The sequence below is a fragment of the Podarcis filfolensis genome (assembly GCF_964270895.1).
Source record: "Podarcis filfolensis genome assembly, chromosome: 3".
Classification (NCBI taxonomy): Eukaryota; Metazoa; Chordata; class Lepidosauria; order Squamata; family Lacertidae; genus Podarcis; species Podarcis filfolensis.
In genome coordinates, this window is record NC_139606.1 from 86,672,548 (window position 1) to 86,694,268 (window position 21,721).

Genomic DNA, 21,721 nt, shown 5'->3' on the forward strand with positions numbered 1-21,721 from the left:
CCTTAAATCTGGAGCAAGCCAAATTTCAGCCCTTTTCAGGAGCCATTTGTTGCCTTGCCTTTGGAGACAACGCCCCCCTCTCCCATCTTCATTTTCTGTATCAGAATTTAGGCTATCAAACAAACCCCTCTTTCCGAGGGGAAGTGCAAAGGAAGATCGGCATTGCATGTACGGTGCACACTGCTTGTAAGGCTCAAAGCCATGAACCTCTCAGAAGGTTTTTCTTTCCTTCATTTTTTTTAAAAAGCTAACTTATTTGATGGATGACCTTACCTCCATTTCAGTGCATAGTAAGCTCTCTAGTTAAATCAAGCAAGCCATGTGAAGCTATCCTGTCTTAAATCTCTATCAGCAGGCTATGTGCTCAGCTTAGCTCTTCATATATCACAGAGCCTTGTGTGGACTCATGCTTTCCCCACCCCCCACCCCTTTCCCCTGTAGTTTAAAATATTGTCCAAAGCCAGCCTTAACCCAACCTGATGCCTTTCAGATGTTTTGGACTCCCGGTTCCCATCATCTCCAGCCAAGTGCGGCCAGAGTTTGCAGTCCAAAACATCTGCAGGGCACCAGGTTGGGGAAGGCTGATCAAAGCTATGCAACCTGAGGCTTAAAATGCACTTTAGCATCTCCCACGCTATTTGTATCGATGTCAGTGGCAATGCAGGAAATAAAGCGGATAAGAAGTATTTGTAATACAAATGAGCCTTCTGGCCAGTGTAAGATTGATACTCACATTACAATCCCACTTGATGGAAGTACTTCTTTAAACTGTAAGTCTGAAAAGCACCTTGCCTCCCCGGTGCTGAAGTATACAAATCCTCTGTATCATCCCTGACCACTGGTCCTGCTAGCTAGAGATCATGGGAATTGTAGGCCAAAAACATCTGGAGGGCCACAGTTGAGGAAGCCTGCTCAATGGCATATTGTCCTTTTTCTGAAACCTTGTATTCTTGTCTCTCTGACCCTCTGCTTAGTCATCATTAAGTGGTCTGAAACAAGGAAGTGTTTAACAGAAGGCAATAGTGAAGTTTTTTTTGTTGAATAGCTATGATATGATTCATATAATACTTGCCCCGTGGACACTTCGGTCCCCTTTCTGTAATCTGTCAGGTTCTGGCTATGAGCCTGCTGTTTTCTGTAAGATGAGCTGAGCTATATCAAATTGGGAACTTTAAGAATGCACTAAGCTGGCGGCTTGTTTCTTTACCCAGCTTTCCTTTGCAGTGTTGAGGGGTCCATCAGAATGGATGGAGATGGTGCTTGCTGCTCAATCCCTGCAGTGAGCGAACTGGCATTTGTCGCATTGTCGTACTTTGCATGACAAAGTACAAAGTACATTGCAAACAAAGAAACCTGACTGCAGGTGTGACATGCAGGTGTGTAACAAGGTGAATAAAAATGATGGGAGAAGAATTAAGTTGCCTTTCCTCTTTGAAAATTCCCTTGTTTTTATCTACGTACCGGTATTTCTTTTCACCTACTTCTGCCTTCTATATGAGCTAGTATTCAACAAAGTTTACTCAGATTGAAAATTAATCTGAGTAATTGAAATCAAACAGTACTCATTTGGGTCCGTGCATTTCAATGAGTCTACTCTGAGTAAAATGTAGTTGAATGCCACCTCATGTTCTTTACTGTTCAGCACTAAGATATCCCCTTCTCCTACCCGTATAAAGAAAGAGGTGATCAGTGAGCAAGGTGGACCAGGTCGTTACTGGTTTTGCCTATGTTTTGCCCAGAGATTAAGGGCTGGTTCTTAGTTCTACTTGGATGTAGATACCTGATAACAAAATGCCCATCAAACCTGAAGGTCATGTGCATGTAAAATCCAGGGTGTGCTCTTTAAAATACTTGAAACTGGGACTCCTAGCCCTTCCCCCAGAAAAATAGTATGCCAAGAAGCAGTCTAACCTTTTCCCTGAGAAGCTGGTGTGTGTGTTGACATGCAGGGATGTTTCTGTAACTTGGAGCATTCAAAGTTATCAATCCCACCCCACAATGAAGTAGTACAGACCCAGCAAAGTTGTACCAACTGATTTTCTTTGCATATTCAGATCAGCTCCACTACCGTTTCCTTTAAGAGAGGGAGTTGTTGGACTTCAACTCCCATCAGCCCCAGCTGTATGGCCAGTGGTCAGAGATTAGTTGGAATTTTAAGTCTGACATAATATGGAAGGCCACTCGTTGCTCATCCCTCTTTTAAGATGGGCTTCCATGGGCTCATGGAGGTGTCTTGTTGATAGTTATCACAGAGGGGAAAGGCTGAGTACATCGTGAAGATTTAAGTAGCCTTTCTCCCGTCTTGGAAGTTAGGGCCATGCAGCCTCACACATGTGGCTGCTCACAGATAGCTGTTGTGCCGATAGAGCCTCTCCATTTCTCTCCTCTAGGAAAAAGGGAATTCTCTTGTGTCCCTGTAAGGAGGAAATGTGCATGCAGAAAAATAATCTTGTGGGGCAGGAAAGGAAGCCTGTTAATATGCAACAAATCCATTGCTCTCACCTAAAAGCTTTTTGACCCCTCCATTTGCTACGTGAAGTCTTGGTGAGCAACATTCATAGAATCATAGAATCATAGAGTTGGAAGAGACCACAAGGGCCATCGAGTCCAACCCCCTGCCAAGCAGGAAACACCATCAGAGCACTCCTGACATATGGTTGTCAAGCCTCTGCTTAAAGACCTCCAAAGAAGGAGACTCCACCACACTCCTTGGCAGCAAATTCCACTGTCGAACAGCTCTTACTGTCAGGAAGTTCTCCCTAATGTTTAGGTGGAATCTTCTTTCTTGTAGTTTGGATCCATTGCTCCGTGTCCGCTTCTCTGGAGCAGCAGAAAACAACCTTTCTCCCTCCTCTATGTGACATCCTTTTATATATTTGAACATGGCTATCATATCACCCCTTAACCTCCTCTTCTCCAGGCTAAACATGCCCAGCTCCCTTAGCCGTTCCTCATAAGGCATCATTTCCAGGCCTTTGACCATTTTGGTTGCCCTCCTCTGGACACGTTCCAGTTTGTTCAAGGAACAAGGAAGGATTCAAGGACGGATTCAAGGAAGGCTGTGTGCATTGGTGCTTTGCATGGCTTCATTATTATCTATCTTGATTGTATGGTTTATACTGATAAGGCAAATGAATTGATTTTTAAAGGAGAAAATGTCCTCTTTTCTCCCAAATATGAGCATAAGCGTATCCTGGTGGTTTTGAGGACAGGCGTGGCTCTAGAATAAATGGCCCTGTCTGCGTTTGTGGCAGCGCATCTTCTGTCAAAGCGAGCACAGCTTAAAGATGGAGCGGCAGCATAGCACTGCGCTCCTTCTGTCTGAGGAGAGATGGCTGATGAATGTGGAGTGTTTTCTGCGTGAGAGTTTTGGCAGTTAGCTTAAACCCAACCAGTGACCATCTTGAAGGAGAAAAATGAGACAGCCACATCTGTGAAGTGTGCTGTGATGCAAAAAAATAAAAGGCAAATCCAGCATGACTCCCAGGCATATTTGGAATAAGTCACTGTCTCTTTCCTCCCCTCTCCCCCTTCTCTGTGCAAGATGGCCAAACAATAAGCCACTTCATGTCTACTGACATTAAATCAGCTGAGGTGTCCTGAGGAGCTTAGTGATGAATGAGGCTGTAGAGTCAATAGGGGTCATTCATGTGTCCTAAGGGGATCAAGGCAGCGGCAGGCTAAGTATCATTTTAGGAGCATTTTGATAATAGTGCAGCTTCAGCCTGACTTGGAGATTACTCAGACATTTGGGTCTCGCCAGCTCTGTGTGACTTAATGTGGTGGGAAAGGGAAATAAGCAGTGTTTTGTTTTCCCCGTAATCTTCAGAAACCTACCTGGCCAAGGTTAGAAGTCAGGAAAGCAGTGAATATAATTAGCAGTTTTAACTGTAAAAGCCCAATATGGGGTCTCAGCAAGCAGAAGAAAAAGGAGTCGTAGGTGCTGGAATGTGGCAGACAGGAGAGCAGGGTTATAGAAGAATAAGTCACAGCAGAATGGGCCTCAGGCTCAGACAGATCTTGCAGGACAGCAAAGGAAGGTAGCAGACACTGTCAATGTAGAGCTTTTCACAATCTTACTCACTCTTTCTTCCTCTGTCAGTCAGTCACATACACACCACTGGTCCCCCTTTTACATAGCTGTCAACTTTCAGATTTGAAAATAAGGGATCAGCAGCCTTGAAAATAAGGGATCAGCAGCCTCACCTGTCCCAGGGACAGTCTACAGGATATCTAACAATCCAGGATAGCAGCAGGAAGCAGTGGGAAACGGCGCTAGAATAAGGGAATTTCCCGCAAAAAAAGGGAAGGTTGACAGCTATGCCCTTTTACCAACTTACTGGCTTCAGCAGCTGCAAGCTTCTTCCTTAGTCTGTGCACGCAACATCGAAGCGCATTGGTTCCCCCAAAGAATCCTGGGAACTGTAGTTTATCCCTTGCAGAGGTACATTTCAAAGCACCCTTAATAGACTGCAGTTCCCAGGATTCTTTGGGGGAAGTTGTGTGTTTTAAAGGTATGGCGTGTACACAGCCTTACTCTGGCAGCCATCTTTCTTTTGGGATGAGTGCATCTGGCACTGAGTCCCTGTTGCAGTGTGACTTGCTCCTGACTTAAATGAGAATTTTAATGAAACCTCATATTTCTCATGAAGGTTTTTAACTAAATCTAGAAGGGTTACATCCCTACAATTTTTCTTGGATTTTTGAGAGTGTTAAGCTTGGCAAAAGTCAAATAAGTAAATGTATGTTATGGTTGTGCATAGACTAATTCAAGGGTTTGTTTGTTTGTTTGTTTTCCAATTAGAGCAGAAATATTAAGGTGCTGTATCTCAGTCATTTCTTGGTGGAATTTTTTGCTTTTAATGGGCAGCTTATAAGTGTTCAGCTTATAAGTGTTCACCATGTAATCTTGTTTATGATCTGGACAAGTCACCCAGATTTTACGATTGCAGGATGTAGGCCTCAGTATGCTAGAATATTCTTTGATGCTTCTGCCTTCCCTATACAAGTTCTCCTCCTCCAACTTTCTAAAGAGTATACACGGATTAAAATATAATACACCCCCTGCCCACAGACTCATCACCTGATAAGATACAATATAATAAAAGGGAAATGGTTTGGGAGGGAAGAGGTAAGCGAGCAAGTTTGGGTACCAGTTCTTGGAAATCATGTAATTTCAGCAGTATCATTTGATTGGGACAGATGGGGTGTTTCATCTTCAAAAGTACCTTTGGGTTTTAAGAGCTTTTTTGTTTTTTTGCCTTGCCAAAAAACCCCCTATATTTTTCACTTTAAAAATTCAAAGGTGTTGTTCAGTGTAGCCCTACCGTGTTCCATTCTGCTGCTTTTATGCGCCTGCAACCGCTTAACTTGGTTGTGATTCCATAGCTTTTGTTTTTTAGTAAACAAATAAGAAGCAGAGGTGATGGTGCTTCAATTATGCATACAGTCTGGGGTTTGTCAGTTGTTATGCCAGTGGGAGAAATCTATATTTGGCTCCTATAAAACCAGTAGGAAAATCACTGTTGATACATATCCAACAATGAGATATGACTTATTTAGTGTTTCTCCTCTGGCCGTAATCACACTTTAATGTGGTGTCTCCATTACAACCAGCACCCCCTCTTCCCCCAAGTAGTCATCTTCGCTCAACCCTGAGTGGAAAGATTCTAGGGATCTGCTTTAGGTTTTTGTTCAAACCAGTTCACCTGTTTTTGCTTAAAAAGCAACACATCTGCTTCATGTTACTGTTGGCTATTTTAAGATCCATTGCGTGGTTAGTCAGAAGTTTTGAAAAAAACAACAATAATAATGAAAATACGTGATTAACAGCCCTTTGGCCCAATTGCTCATCCATTTCTAGGTGTGAGAGAGAGTAGCGCATTTGTAGTTGCGTGAGTTGCAGCTGTGTGCTGGCTTAGTATAGTCTGAGGGCCAAACTAGACAATAAGTTATATAAATATGTGTCTCCCTAACTGTAGAACTTCTTTTTCTTTTTACAGGGCCCCTGATTTGAATTGAGACTCTAGGGTGGGGCATATGCCCTTTTTTAACCCTTTCCCCTCAGTTTGGCTTCCCCACGCCAGCAATTTGCATAGAGAAATAAAGCTCTCTTTGAGACAAATGAATAATTTGTCAGTGCAAATTGCATGGACAGGCCCCCAAATCTAGATCTGGATTAAGCCCTCTAATCTCCACATTAGGGTACTGATACAGATCATCTACTTCCTTGGCAACTGGTATATGCTTATATCCAACAATCGTACACTTATACTAGCTACATATCTCAGTTTAAGTGATGTATTTGGCCCTGAGATTAATAGACTCTGCAGGGATCTTTGAGGCACACCTTAAGCTCCATGTATTCACCTGCAGACTTTCAGTGAGTCTTGTTGAACTGCATCTTAGAATGGGACCATGTAATTCTGTGTGATAGGAGGACAGGTTGCCTGAACCAAACATTTCCTTGTTAGTTGCTTTGCACAAGCATTTCGGTTTCTTAGATTTCACTGCTTGTGCTTTTAGCATTTTAAATCTTGAGATAACTGAGCACCTTGGGAAGGCATCAAACTGTCGGGTTTGGAAACTGAAAACATGGTGAGGCCACAGTAACTATGACCATAGGCAGGAGCAGCACAGATTTCTCTGGAGTATCTTGCTTAATGGTTCTGAAATTCGAGTTGGAGGGGAACTTCTCTTGGGGATGTAGGAGGGTAATTCATTCTCCATGGCCTCTTCGGTTTTTGGCTTCCCTGCTGAAACTGATGCCAAGTGGAAGGATGAGTGTTATGATTTTCCATACACAAAGAGGACCCATTATCCATTCAATATGAATTGTGTGTATATATATTTAGATGAAGGAAAATGACAAAATAAGAGTAATAGTGGAGTCTCTCTCTGACAGCCTGTTCTATGCTTCAGTGCATAGTTGCTGTAGAGCATAGTTTCCAGTTGCAGCTTCCCAGCTCAGATATAGGGCTATGCCTTGTCTTCTGGGTCTATGCTATGCATTGGCTGAAGGGCATAAGTTTGGCCTTACATTTTTGAATAGCTAGAAAGAGCCCAGCTCAAATTTTAAAGGTTTTTATTTTTAACATAACCTTCCATGTTTTAATTACTAGCTGCTGATTATATTGGGCAGTGTTAAAATGTGTTAAATATCTCAGGCTTAGTACTGTTTCCTGTCTGGGAAGCTTTGACATTTGTTTATTCACTATTCCAAGACTATGAAGGCAACAAAAAGTGTGGAATTTTTCAGTGTTTCTTTTTTATTTTTCTGCAAGGTACTATAAATTAGACTTTGAAGGCTCCCGTCATGTGTATCTCCATTGATGTTTTCCTTATGCATGGAGGTTCTTTCACCAACTCCATTGGGAAGTTGGCCCTGTGTGAATAGTCCCCCCCGCAATATATTGTGATTGCTTAAAGTTAATTCCTATGGTAGCCATTGACAGTCACTCAAGAATGGAGGGGGAAAATGTTTGCAAGGTTTAACTTTTGCTCACTCCTATAGATCTAAGGGAAGTTTTTACGACAGAATATTGGCTGAACTTTCAGATTGATCAAAATTAGCCATGCAAGCAATAATAATAATAATGAAATATTATTATTATTAATAAAAATAATGGGGCAATATTGATGTTGTTAAAGGTTGAAGCTATCCAATGAGGAAATCCGACAAGCGATCTTGAAAATGGATGAAGAAGAAGATCTTGCTAAAGATATGCTGGAACAGGTAATATGCTTTGTAAGGGCTACTAAACATGTTGATTTTAATGGGAATATTTCTCATCCTCTTTTCACTCATGCCATGCTACTCATTATCTAGAGCAAGGGTCAGCAACCTGTGGCTTCCAGATGTTGTTGGACTGCAACACCCATTATCCCTGACCATTGTCCATACTTCATGGTGCCTCATAAGAGTGATTCCCAACAGCCTCTGGAATACCACAGGTTGCCCCACAGTGGGCCATACAACTTGAAGGCAGCCTTTACTTCTTGGAATAACTGCATTTGGCTTTGAAATGTAAAAAAACATCATCTCTCCAACCTAACACTCACATCATGTTAATATGTCAATTTTCTTCAGAGTTCCTTCATAGCTGTTGCTCTACTAAACTAATAATAATAATTTCAGATGAACCAGTATTAATTTACTATTGTAAGGGAGGGCAGTGCTGGTCCTAAGACTTAAGAAAGAAAGAAAAACAGAAGGAAGAAAGGGTAGTGAAAAAAAATATTTAGAACTGGGGGTGAGTGAGGTAATCTATGTATCTTTTAAAAATGGTGTGCTGAGCTAGTGTAGGGTAATGTATGACAGTGTGGTGGCCTCATCTGATATTTAACCTCAGCCACAAACTTACCAATTGCCACTATACTTTATTTCAGTTGCAGGTGATGCTTTGGTATGGATCTCATCTGTGCCGTTGTTTTTGCTATGGTAGTTTTAGTCCCTTAAACCGCCAGGTCTGCAATCCTATATACCAGGCATCTCCAGCTTTCGGCCCTCCAGATGTTTTGGACTACAATTCCCATCATCCCTGACCACTGGTCCTGTTAGCTAGGGATTATGGGAGTTGTAGGCCAAAACATCTGGAGGCCTGCAGGTTGGGGATGCCTGCTATATACACTTAACTGGGGAGTAAGTCCCATTGAAGGCCATAAGTCTTACTTCTGAGTAGATAGGCACTATGAGTTCTTTTACATGCTAAAATGAGATTAGCATCTCCCTTTGGAAGGTCCTTTGACTTTCTGTTGAGCCAACCTGGGCATTATAAGTATGATCAAAGAGTGGGGTATAAATCTGCTTAAATGAATAAATATTCCAAAAGCTCTTGGTTTGTACATTAGCTTGGTGTTGAGAGTATCCACAAAGAACATTGCATTCCAGTTTTCAGTGTTCTTTGGCTATTATAGCTTCCTGCACTACCATTATCACATCTATGGATTGCTGGCATTTAAACTGCTCCTTAGTATAGAGGAGGGAATGATAAAAAGCAGAACCATTGTCTGATGTTTCTTGCAGGCTGTTTGTTTTAGTAACTAGGGAGCTTTTGTGCGTGTGTGTGTGTGTGCGCACACACACACACACACACAAACACAAACAAACATACACACGCTTGGCCAGGCCAAAACATTACTCCCACTAGATATGTAAAAAATCTGTCAACGTATGAGCTTTTAAGTTCAACACATGAATAGGAGCCTCTATTGAGCATCTGCCCAGTCACACTGATATTGTTCATTGTCTCCCCAGGGCAAAACCATTTTTAAAAGTTGTGTGTGGGGGGGGGGAATAGTCAAAGCTTTGTGTCTACTGGAGGATGAGTGGGCTCAACACTTTTAGGGCCAGATTGTCCTTCATTTACACCCAGGAGTGCCTTTGGCCATTAAGGGAGTTCTTTATTAGACATACACTGCCTATAGCTGTTAGATATGGGAAATCCAATATGGAATTTGAAAGTATCTAATGAGGGTCACAGAGGGGAGAATCCAAGTCAGAGAATCCAACCAGATGTTTCAGAAAGGTCACTTGTATGACCACAGCTGCCTTGCTTAGAAATTACAGTCACATGGGGGAATTCCAAGCAGCATTTTCTTACAGTAGGCAACCCTATTAGTTGACTCTCCTGCTGTCTTCCCCTTGCCCTGGTTAGTTCCCTCATGCTGTCTTTTTTTCTCCTTTTTCTCCCCACCTGTGGTTCCAGTTACTGAAGTTTGTCCCAGAGAAGAGTGATATTGATCTGCTGGAGGAACACAAGCATGAAATTGACCGCATGGCTCGGGCAGACCGTTTTCTTTATGAAATGAGCAGGTGTATATATACTACATATAAATGTCTCTGTCTCTCTGTGTGGTGTATCTGTAGGCATGGCGGGAGGAGGGAATAAGAGCAGGGATGTTATTCAGAATCTCCTGTTTGCTTTTTCAAGCTGTTGTACTTGTCAGCTAAAACTGATCACAAGCCACTAATAGAAATCCCTTTATCAAGATATTGCTGGCCCAGCACTGCATAAAATGTTGCAATTCGCAACAGAGTCTGATGCCAAAGACTCATGTTGGTTTTGCCTATGAGTGCCCTTGATGGAAGGAAATATTGGAAACTTGTTAGACTGAATAAATATATTTCTATGCATCTGGATTGTTTCTCTCTCTCTCTCTCTCTCTCTCTCTCTCTCTCTCTCTCTCTCCTTCCTTCCTTCCTTCCTTCCTTCCTTCCTTCCTTCCTTCCTTCCTTTTCACCACTTCAAGTGAAATGATGACTGTTAATGATGGCCCTTAGCACTCTGCTGTACTATACAGTATCTTAGTGCTCAAAGCCAAATGGCGGATGATGTTTCTTATACTCTGCCAGCCACCTTATTTATTCCACTCACTGAGGCTTTAAAGCATTCTCTAGTTCAGGGGTGGGGAACTTGTGGCCCTCCACCATCATTTCTGACCCTTGGCCATGCTGCCTGGGGCTGATGGGAGTTGGCATCCAATAACATCTGTTGGGCCACAGGTTCCTCATCCATACCCTAGTCATTTTAGGTTTTGTATAAATACGAACTGCGCTCATAGTGGCTTTGTTTTCTGGGGCTCCCGTGAAATATAACCCACACCTTTCCCTACTTTAGGATCGACCACTACCAGCAGCGGCTTCAAGCATTATTCTTTAAGAAGAAGTTCCCAGAGAGGCTTGCAGAAGCGAAACCCAAAGTAGAAGGTAAAGCGAAAGTTTTCAAAGACCATTGCAGGACTTGCAAAAAGATGCTGGGCTGTAGGGAACTGAGTCGTACTCAGAGTAAACCCATTGAAATGAATGAACCTAAGTTAGTGGCATTCATTAACTTCAGTTGGTCTACTCTGAATAGGAATAGCATTGGCTGTCTTCCACTGGGTAGTGTTGCGGTCAGTGCAAGGCAACCACCGTGTGGTAGGTCCAGTCACAATTCTGACAGTGTAGTTTATATTGCCTGGCTCCTCTCTGTCTCTTTCATTAGCTAGACCACCATTCTATGTGAGACCCACTATGTGTGGGTACCTCTGCCTCACTTGACAGTAAATACCAAAAAAATTCCGCTTGCTGCAGCTTCTGGTTTTCACTTTGAATGGAAACCAGAAGTTGCTGTATATGCTCTTCACTGTAATGAAAAAGCTCTTTAGTGACATTCTTATACATTTTTGATTCTCGAGGGAAGATGACTGGGGCAGGGGTTGTTTGCCTTGGGACTTGGGATTTGGAAGAAGGATGACTGCTTCACATTTGCTGATTGAAATGGCACCACTCTGTTAACTTAAGGGAATTTCTTATCTCTCTCTTTCAGCTCTTCTCCTGGCTTCCAAGGAGCTCACACGTAGTAAGCGGCTGAAGCAGCTCCTGGAAGTCGTTTTAGCCTTTGGCAACTACATGAACAAGGGCCAAAGAGGAAACGCCTATGGCTTTAAGGTCTCCAGCCTCAATAAAATAGCAGACACCAAATCTAGCATAGATAAGTAGGTTTATTTGCTTACTTGCTTGTTTATTCCTTATAAATATTTTTATGTTCTTCATTAAACATTCTCTGTTGGATGGGTGGGTCCAAGTGAAATATTTTTTGTTGTTGTTATAAAGAGATATGTTTGCTTTTTGTTTACATGGCTTTTATTAAAGAAACATAAATGCTGGTGCTTATCTAACCCAAAACTGGTGAGCCTGACTTCATGCCAGACATATTGCATGGCATGTCAGTTATTCCCAATATCCTGTTTTTTTGCCTCATTCATATCTGTTTTTCTTAGGAACATTACGCTGTTACACTACCTGATTATGATCTTTGAAAAGAACTACCTAGATATTCTAGACATGCAGTCTGAACTACAGCATCTTCCAGAAGCAGCAAAAGTCAAGTAAGTTTGGGGCTGGGGCTGGCATTAAAAATTCAACAAAGGATGGGTACTAGATCATTGTGTTGCCATTTGCTCATTATATATAAATCGGCAACCTGACTAGAGGCGACATATAATAATGTGTTGTAAAATAGGCTGTTAACCTGCAGTGAAAAATGGAATATGACCTGTACAGCATTAGTGGCTAGATGTTGTAGATTCACATGATGCTGCAGCAATAAATCTGCTAGCACATTTGCAAAGCTAAGCGGGGTCCAGATTGGTTTCAAATTGGATGGGAGACCATGTGTTGAGATTGCTGCATTTCAGGAATTTAGGCTGCATGACCCTTGGGGCCCCATCCAATTCTACAATTCTACGTTTCTGCCACTTTTTATAGCTCAGTATACTATTGCATGAAAAGCAACAGTTATCCCTCAACATTAGCAGTTTTCCATGGATCTTTATGGTCACTTTTTATTCAACTAATCAAAAGGGGTTATTTTACTCATGTCACAATGTACAATTCTTGCCTGGGAATAAGTCCCATTAAACTCAGTTTCATTTCATTTTCACTTTTTTATTACATTTTATCTCACCTTTCCTCCAAAGACTTCAAGGTGATGAACATGCTTCTCCCTCTCTACCCATTTTCTCCTTACAACAACCCTGTGAGGTAGTTTAGGTTAAGAGGCAATAATAATAATAATAATAATAATAATAATAATAATAATAATAATTTATTATTTGTACCCCGCCCATCTGGCTGGGTTTCCCCAGCCACTCTGGGCGGCTTCCACAGAAACCAAAAATACACTAAAATATCACACATTAAAAACTTAAGATGTCTTCTGAATGTCAGGCAATGACTGGCCCAAGGTCACCCTAGGAGCTTTGTGGTCTCCCAGATCCTAGTCTAACACTCTTACTCACCACACCATGCTGGTATACTTCAGAGTGGATGTGCATTGTATTCTGCTATCAGTTTTTGGGAGGAGGGCATAATAATGTCAGTGGGGTGGAAGAAGCTGATCATCTTTAGATGATTATTCTAGTGCTGGGTTCCTGCCTGTGGGTTAAGCAGGTAATAGTTAATCAATGGAATTCCTGTCCTGCCTTTCTGCACTAGGTGCCCAAGGTGACTTAAGAACAGAAAATGATTAAATTTGTTAAAAGATACATACTAAAAGAGGCGGTAAAGAACATAAGTCAAGATGTCAGGGACTGGGCAGAGGAGAAATGGTGGAGACTGCTTCCCCAGCCTGACCCTTCCAGAGAAGAAGGAGACAGTTCAGAATTACAACAGGGGTTTGAGGAAGGTTACAGCTCAGAGGCAGATGAGCAGAAAAGCTAGGAAATGGGAGAGGAGGAGGAGGAGGAGGAAGAAGAAGAAGAAGAAGAAGAAGAAGAGGAGAAGAAGAAGAAGCAGCAGCAGCAGCAGCAGCAGCAGCAGCAGCAGCAGCAGCAGCAGCAGCATCAGGGGAGAGACAGCTGAATGACTCAGTGTCTTTAGAAAGCATTCCAGACCCCCCCTTTCAGAACCCGGTGGGCATTGAAAGTAGGAGAGCAGAGACCTCAAAGGCGAAAGGCCCTTTCCAGCACCCGTAGCGATGACTCATGAGCAAGTGGGAGAGACGGAGGGGGTGGGGTTTCACTTGGAGCAACACCATTACTAAAAGTGGCTGCATTTCTAAGCCTATCTCTGTGAATATTGAATAAATAGCATTGGTAAGAACCTTCCTTGTTTTATCCATTCCTGGCAACCTACTGTGGGGGGTTGGATCCTCTGACACCTGACACAAGCAGAATGAAAAACTAGTCAATAGCAAACAAATAACCAGTCCATTAGTCCCCCCAAAGGCCTCTGTTGAAAGAAGAGAAGCAGAAGCTCTCTGCTTGATTTAAAGCTGGCCATGTCATGTCAAAATTGGGCATTTCATTTATCCAGAGGCTGAAAGGCTTATTCTCTTCTGAATAGTGTGGGATCTTGCGTGTGAGTGCAAGCAGCCCAGGGTCTGAACCCTCTTATTAAAAGCTCATGCAACACAGAATGGACCTCTTCTTGCCACCTCTAAAGCATCTGGTGTAGGGCTGGGGCCGGAGGCAGGATACCAGACTGGATGGACCAGCGATCTTTACTGCCTCACCAGTTCCTGTATTCCCATGTAACACTGCCCTTTTTGTTTTCAACTGCTGTATGTCTCTCTGTGTCTCCTTGCAGCCTGGTGGAGCTGGAGAAGGAAGTGAACAACATAAAGACTGGATTGAAAGCTGTTGAAGCTGTAAGTATTTCGTGGTTTCCAAATACCCACTCGGGAACTCGGGCACTGTGTTTTTGGTGAGAGAAGAACGAGCTTTTCTTCTTTTGTCAAGCACCGCCTGTTTCCCTAAAACCGTCTCCCGTAGGGCTGGGCTGATGATATTACCAGATGTACCCCTTAAGAAACTTGTTTGATCTGCTACTGAGAGCTGGGGGAATGGGAGTTTGACAAATAACATGCCCTAAAAATGTTGGAACACTTGCTTTTGCTTCTTTCAGAGAGGTTTGGTCTCTGAGCAGGTGTTTGGCGTGGCCTCTGTGGACAGGTCTGAACGGGTGGGGTGTAGCCTATGTATTAAAGCATTTAGCAGCAACCAAAACATCTGCCAAGGAGGGAGAAAGGCAGGGAAGTAAGCAGGTATGGAACTGGTGGCCACACAGCTGTATGGTGCTGCAGTATAACCAAGGATGGGGGAAAACACTGATTCAATTTGTACTTGGCAAACCTACCTGATTCACTTTTTCAACACGTGAACTGAAGCTCAGCCATCCTTCAAAATTCACACTTCTTAGAATATAATAAACATGCATTTAAATGCATGCTTGTGAAAATAATATTAAAAAATGTTCTTTATTAGGGGAAATGGCTTTGCAAAAATGTGTATATTAACAGACATCCACACTAAAATGCTAAAGGGAAGTCCATTGCTAGATCTTTTGCCATGACCATCTTACAGTTAGAAACCTGTAGTAACTTTCTGTGGCACTTGTAGCTCTGTGAATGAGATGTCCCTTGCTGAGAATCCCTGTAGACCAATCTGCTGAGAGTTGACTATTTTATTTTATTTTATTTTTACTTTGCCTTTTCCCTAATGGTACTCAAGGTAAAAATGTAGAAAAAGCAATATTTTTTTTAAAGAAAAATTAAGCATTAATATAAAGCTATATACAGTACATATATAAAATCTGCTTAAAACATGAAAACAATTACAGTAAAAATAGCATGACACCAGCCCTTTCATTAAAGCTGTCAGTTCTCAAAAACCTATTGGAAGAGGAAGGTCTTCACCTGCCAGCAGAAGGACAAGGAGGGAGCTAGTCTAGTCTCTCCAGGGAGGGAGTTCCAGAGTCTGAGAGCAGTCACCAATGGGGCCCAAGATCCTTCAAGTAGCAGAGGACAGGTGGAGCATTGTCTCTCACACCAAACATGGCTGTCTGTTTCTTTTCCCTTTTGCCCACCCCCTGCTCTACAGGGTACAGCCTGGCATGTAGCTGCCTTACACCAGCTTGTTCTGTCCATCAAACTCAGTATTGTCTGCTACTCTTGTCATATCCAGGGTCTTGGGCAGAGATCATTTGCATCCTATTCTGATGCAAAACACTTGCTTTACCTGTGAGCTGTGGTTCCTGCCCTCACTTCCCTAGCACATTTCTAGTTCAGTGGATCATGCATCCATAATGGAGCAGGGAAGGCACCTTGTAGTTGGTTGTTCAAAACAACCACAGAGAGAATTGCCTGCCTACTTTCTAGGGAGCGGCTCAGTCCTTTCATTTTCTACTCGATGTTATATACTTGGGGGTAATCACTGTAGAGCTCTGTTACCACAAGCCCTGTGAATAGAATCACACTGGACAAACAAGGAATGGAGCCAACGGGCTTTTGCAAAACAGAAAGACTCAGTCATACTGGGCCTTCTCTAGGGGATTGTGATCTGGTGAACTGAATGTAGGACCTAGAGCCAAGAACACCTACTTTCTCCTCTTGGCTGTCCACTGGCTTTTCTGTGTGGCCTTCATAAAGTCATGCTACTTCTGCCTCCCACCTGTGATTTGGGATGACTCTTTATCATCATCGCTGTTGCAGCAAAAATACGTCAAGCAGCAAGAATCAGACATCATTGCAAGCCTAAATTATTACATTGTAAAGTTTATCATCCAGTTCATTTTATCTTATTAAAAAGGTAAAGGGACCCCTGACCATTAAGTCCAGTCGTGGCCGACTCTGGGGTTGTGACGCTCATCTCGCTTTATTGGCCGAGGGAGCCGGCGTACAGCTTTGGGGTCATGTGACCAGCATGACTAAGCTGCTTCTGGGGAACCAGAGCAGCGCACGGAAACGCCGTTTACCTTCCCGCCAGAGCGGTACCTATTTATCTACTTGCACTTTGACGTGCTTTCACAGTGCATTATTTGCAAACACTGGGGGTGCTTTGAATAATCTCCCCAACTGAAGATTCATCTATGTCGGGTACTTTGAAGAGGAAAGAGTGTGATATTTAATGTGTGAGTGTGATAGATCCATACATTAAAGAGTTTAATGTATGGATCTACTTCAGATGTTACAGATATAGTTGTAGTAACGTACTCAGCATGGCTCTGTGATATATGCCCTCTAATCCTGCAGTGTGTGAAGTGACCCTTAGTGGTGTTAGTTGTGTGAGTGCAGCACAGGGTATGGACCGAACACAGAATTTTACATTCATTCTCCCTGGACCGGAGAACATTATTGCTCCTGCATGAATAGCTGGTGACATCAATAGTATCTCAATATGCTAGATAGCCAGGGAGTTAAGGTGCCCTCTCATTCTCACTCCCGACCATGGGGAGTAGAGTGGTGGAACCAAGTATCCCCTGAATACCCCCCCCCCATTTACACCGTAAATGACTTCTCTCAGTTTGACTTCTCTCAGTTTGCAGGTTCAAGATCGCTGTCAGTTGACTCAAAACACAACGTTCATAGGTTTTTTAATAAAATGCTATTGGAGCTGGCCTTTTTAGTTACAGTCCTAACATAACATGCTCTTGTAGTAACTTCTGGAGCAGAGCATGTGATGCAAGGACTAGAATGATAAAGTTAGAAGGCATCCTGTCAGTCACCTGGCCCAACCTCCTGTGGATTCAGGAAACCTACTATTTCAGCATCCCTGAGAAGTGGCCATGCAGCCTCTGCTTAAAGTCCTCTAATGAAGGAATCCACCACCTTCTTGATACAGTTTGTTCCACTGTATTCATCCTTTTTCTTGTAGTTTGAACCCATTGGCTCAGGTCCTGCTTCTGGCAAGAAAATCTTGTTGGTTCCATCGCTTCAATGCATTAAGCCAACAGTTGGCTGAGTGTGGTGTGCAAGCCAGGCCATTGGAAATGCTGCTCAGCGCTCGCTTCCACGGAATGAAATACTCTTCAGTGTGCATTTTCAATTCTCAAGTTTCATGCGGATTCACAGCGGTTGTGGCAGAGCCAGTTTGCATGATAAATATTGAGGAGGTCGCTCTCAAGTTCTGACTTTGTTCCTTGACAAGCTCGCCCCACCCCTCTCCAGAAGGCACATTTCCCCTTGCATGCTAAGAAAGCTCTGTGTGCCCAGAGCTCCTCTGTGTTGGCTGTTTCAGGCATCCAAGAAATTACAGGATAGTTGCAGCTGTTGAGTGATAAACCATAGATTCGGTTTGGTTTCAAGCTTGTGAGTTGTTTGCCCAGTGTCCTTGCAGTACCTTCTCCTTCCCTTTCTTGGGCAACATCTTTTTCCCATTCATACACCCATCCCCCTCCCTCCCACCTCTGTTTAGCCTTGGCAGCCAGCACCTTCCCCTCTTGCTCATTCATTTCACTGCTCCCCCCACCCACTTTTGGCATGTAAAAATGCAGCACTATAGCAACAATGGAAGGTCCTTGTTGGGAGTGGACTTGATGGAGGGGGGGAGGGAAGGTGCAACTCTTGACTGCGTTCCAGCGTGTTCTCGCCACAGTCCTGGCTCTGACAGTTGAGAGGGCTCTTCAAAGCCCCTTATTACAAACACAGGGCTAAAAATAGGTTCACAGTCAGCTGCTCAACAGAGGTACTTTGTAATCCTTCACTTCCCAGGGCTGGCAGCACCATTTTAAAAAAAGGAGACTTGAGTCCAGTTCTGAAAAACTTCACAGAGTGAAGCAGGCAATGCAAAGTATATCAAAATGCAAATTCATAAACACTCTCCATTCTCTGTGAGCCCTGCCAGGGCATCCATCTGCCTTGTTGCCAACTGTGTTTGTAGCTTTTACGGCAAGTACTTGTTTTTTTGTTTTTAAACCTGCACTAACTCTGATAGTGTAGATTTTTGAGCACAGTGTCCTAACTTTCACTTCTGAATTTTCCAACTCCTGGTGAGAGCTGTTGTTCAGCAACCCCTGGAGAGCCAGAGTCTCTCCCCCCCAAAAACACACACACACAACAACACCAAACCCTGTTCCATCTTAAAGAGAATATCTAATGCCCCAAACAATCCCAGCACAAGATAAAACTGGGGGTATTAGTAAGCCATTATTGTAGCCAGCATCTTTCTTTCAGAAGGAAAAGATTCCCTTCTCTGAGGATCTTGCAGTCTAAATGCTGATAGGAAGAGACTGGAGAAAGAGAGAGGGTGGCATGGGTAGCTAGCTAACCCTGACAAAGCACAATTAAAGGTTTTCAGGGCTCACAGCTCTAAATGTGAACAACGCCATAATATTTCATGTATAGTTGTCTTTCGTTTCTTCCGTCTGCATTCCACCAGATTCCAAGGAGCTGAAGGTGACATAAATGGAGGTTACCTCTCTCCATCCTCTAGGGATGGACAGATCACGTCATTTCTGGCCCTAGTCAGTTTTGCAGATGTTAACTCACAAACCCATTCCATCCCATTTCTGTCTTAATATGTGATGTTTTTTAAAAACATGAAAATTTGAATACATGTTAAAACACATCCTTGAACATGTATTTTATCACAACTTGTGTATTTAAGTATGCAGTTGTCCTAATGGGAATCCAAGAAACTTCTCTTTGATCTTCTTATCTTCACAACAACCTTGCCAGGCCGATTAGACTAAGAGTGTGTGATGGGCCCAAGGCTTGCCAATGAGCTGCATGACGAAAGGGCGTTTGAGCCCAGGTCACCCTGTTTCACAATCTCAAGAAGCTTAAGTGTTCAAAAGTCAGTCTGTGCTCACTCAGTTGTGAGATCCAGTTCTCAAGGTGTTTGCTGCTGTTCCAGGCAAATAAGTCCATTTGGTAGATAACCTGAATATGGAAGTTCAAGGCAGCACCAAACTACACATGCTCAGAACTGCAATCTCAAAAAAAGAAAAAATGAAAAAGAAAGTGGGAGATAAACCGCTATCTGATTAACGATTAGTTTCATTTGGTTTGGAGGAAATCCAGCGTGCTATAATGGTTGCACAATGGCAACAGAACACCCAGAGGTTAGAGCTTATGCCTTGCCCATTATCAAGCCTTGTGGTGAATGGAGTTGCTTTGAAAGGAAGAGTAGGAGCACTTGATACTGTCCTTGACTGACCTCCTGAGGTCATTCAAAGCACTGACAAGCTTGTTAAGAAAGAAACATGTCTTCCAAGTCACATTGTTGTAGGGTCTTTCACTTTTGTTGCAATGTGAAATAAAAGTGAAAGTTGGGTACTTTAGACTCTGAATGTCCTTCGTTGTTTTGATGTTCTGGGAAATACCCTGTGTGTGTTACCCTTAGCTCTTGCCAAGTGATTCAGGAATGTGCTGTTGTGGTTGCTGTTTTAAAAAAGATCTTGTTTAATGGATATCTTCCTTGATAATGGTTAAATTTATGCTGTCTCATATTGTCTTATGTTAAGCTTTACTTTGTCTGCAGTGTTTTTGTTTCCTGTCTACTTTATGTTCCTCTTTGTTTCAGTCTACTTTATGTTCCTCTTTGTTTCAGTCTATTCCCAGGCCTTCCATTTCTTGCCCCCCCCTTTCATCACCACCACTCTGATTTCACTGTGTACCACTGGTAGCCAAGATGGTACCCTCCAGTTGTTGTTGGACTCCAACTCCCATCAGCCCCAGGCATTATGGCCAATGGCTAGGGATTATGGGAGCGCGCACACACAATCAGGGAACAGCTATGAGACAGCCAGGCCTTCCCAGACTCTCCTATGGCAATGAATCACAGAGTTGGAAGGGACCACGAGGATCATCTAATACAACTGCCTGCAGTCCAGGAAAATTTTGCCCAACATGGGGCTGACACCCACAACCCTAATGGACCCTGAATATGCTAGGTGCTGAGCACTCGGGCAGAATATTTCTTGCATGTTTGCCTGTATATCTCTGTAAATAAAGACTAGAAACTTTATTTCAAAAACAAAACAAACAATTCCAGAAGATTAAGGTCCAGAGCCAGGAGGACAGGTAAGCCACCACAGGGTCTCAGCCTGTGAACATAGGAATGGTAGAAATTTGATTTGAACTGCTATGTGCTCTCCCACCAGGAATGTTTAAGAAGTGCCTTGTTTTGTATGTCTCAAGCCTTGCTGCTTCCAAAGTTGCCCAGCAGACACATGGTTGCTTGGTCTTAGCAGTTTGGCTGCACTGGTTTTAATAATTTTGCCAGTCAGTTGCTCTGATCTTCCTCTTTTCTTAGGAGCTGGACTACCAGAAGAGACGTATGCGGGAAGCTGGCGATAGATTTGTCCCTGTCATGGGCGACTTTATCACTGTAGCCAGTTTTAGCTTCTCAGAGCTGGAGGACCTTCTGAATGATGCAAAGGATAAGGTAGGAAAATGCTTTTTAAATGTTTGTTTTTTGATACGTTCCTCCAACCCAAAACACATACGAGGCATGTAACTTTGTTTTCATTTTTAATGGGCTGTTGCACAGAGCACATATATCTGTTCTTCATTGAGAAAGGAACCTTGTCTGCAGAAATGAAGGCTGCTTCTTTTCCATGTGACAATGGGTGGCTCTTTAATAAAGGTCTGTAATTATTGTTTGAAAGGCACGTTTGATTAGGCAAAGGTTATTAAACAGAAATGCTGTGATAATGCAACTTACCTGCAACTTCCAAATCTAAATACATCCTCCAGTTACAATTGGATAGACTAATTTTTCATCTCCAGAACTAAGGTCCCTTCCAAATATCTAGCAGTGACCCTCATTGCCAAGATGAGTTCAGTAGACCCAAATGTACCATTCATAGGTTACTTCTGGAAAGACAGGAAAGCACTGAAGAACTAAAACTGTGATAGCTAGCAAGGGTGCATATATTGGAAACCGGGGCTTGTATTAGCTCCCCAACGTATCACCTGGAGCAAAACAGACGCTTCTTTTTCCACCTGATAACATTTGTGTTCAGAGAAAAGCATGTACATCGTGTCCCAAGAGGCAAATTGTAAAGCAGCAGGAGAGTAGACCTTCAATTTATTTGCTCCTGACTAGAAGTTGGCACTAAGCCTTCAGTACCTAGGGTGGGGAAGAAACATAAGAAAACGTTATAAAGGCACAAGAATGTTTAAAGGAGAACAAGTCACAATGTAAACAAGGTGTAACAATGGCAAACGTGTCCTGCTTTGCTAGTGTGATAAAGGCAGCTAATAGCACCAAGTAAGTCTGTTACACCTTGGCCCATTTTTTCTCTTTTATGTAAGGAGCTTGAGAAAACACAGGCCCTTTTGGTGTTGTGGTGGAACCTTGCCTGAGTGGCGAGGTTTCCTGATTTTCAGCCACTTCACATTACAGCTGAAGTTGGCGCTTTCTATTTTAAGTTGATCACATCACATCACACCCCTGGATGCTTTGGGCAGTTATTGTCTCTGCAACATGTGAAATGCCCCTTCTTTCATAGGCT

At 42.9% G+C, this 21,721-nt stretch overlaps 1 protein-coding gene across 8 annotated transcripts in view; it reads left to right on the top strand.

Annotated features, from left to right (window-relative positions):
* DAAM2 (dishevelled associated activator of morphogenesis 2) overlaps nt 1-21,721 on the top strand; it is a 219,525-nt gene that overhangs the window by 178,082 nt on the left and 19,722 nt on the right. For all 8 annotated transcript variants that reach the window (XM_083604470.1, XM_083604467.1, XM_083604465.1 and 5 more), the window contains 7 exons: nt 7,651-7,735; nt 9,708-9,814; nt 10,620-10,708; nt 11,310-11,478; nt 11,764-11,871; nt 14,072-14,132; nt 20,518-20,649. In XM_083604470.1, coding sequence (XP_083460596.1) covers nt 7,651-7,735; nt 9,708-9,814; nt 10,620-10,708; nt 11,310-11,478; nt 11,764-11,871; nt 14,072-14,132; nt 20,518-20,649 — 751 coding nt within the window. The remainder of the gene's footprint in view (nt 1-7,650; nt 7,736-9,707; nt 9,815-10,619; nt 10,709-11,309; nt 11,479-11,763; nt 11,872-14,071; nt 14,133-20,517; nt 20,650-21,721) is intronic.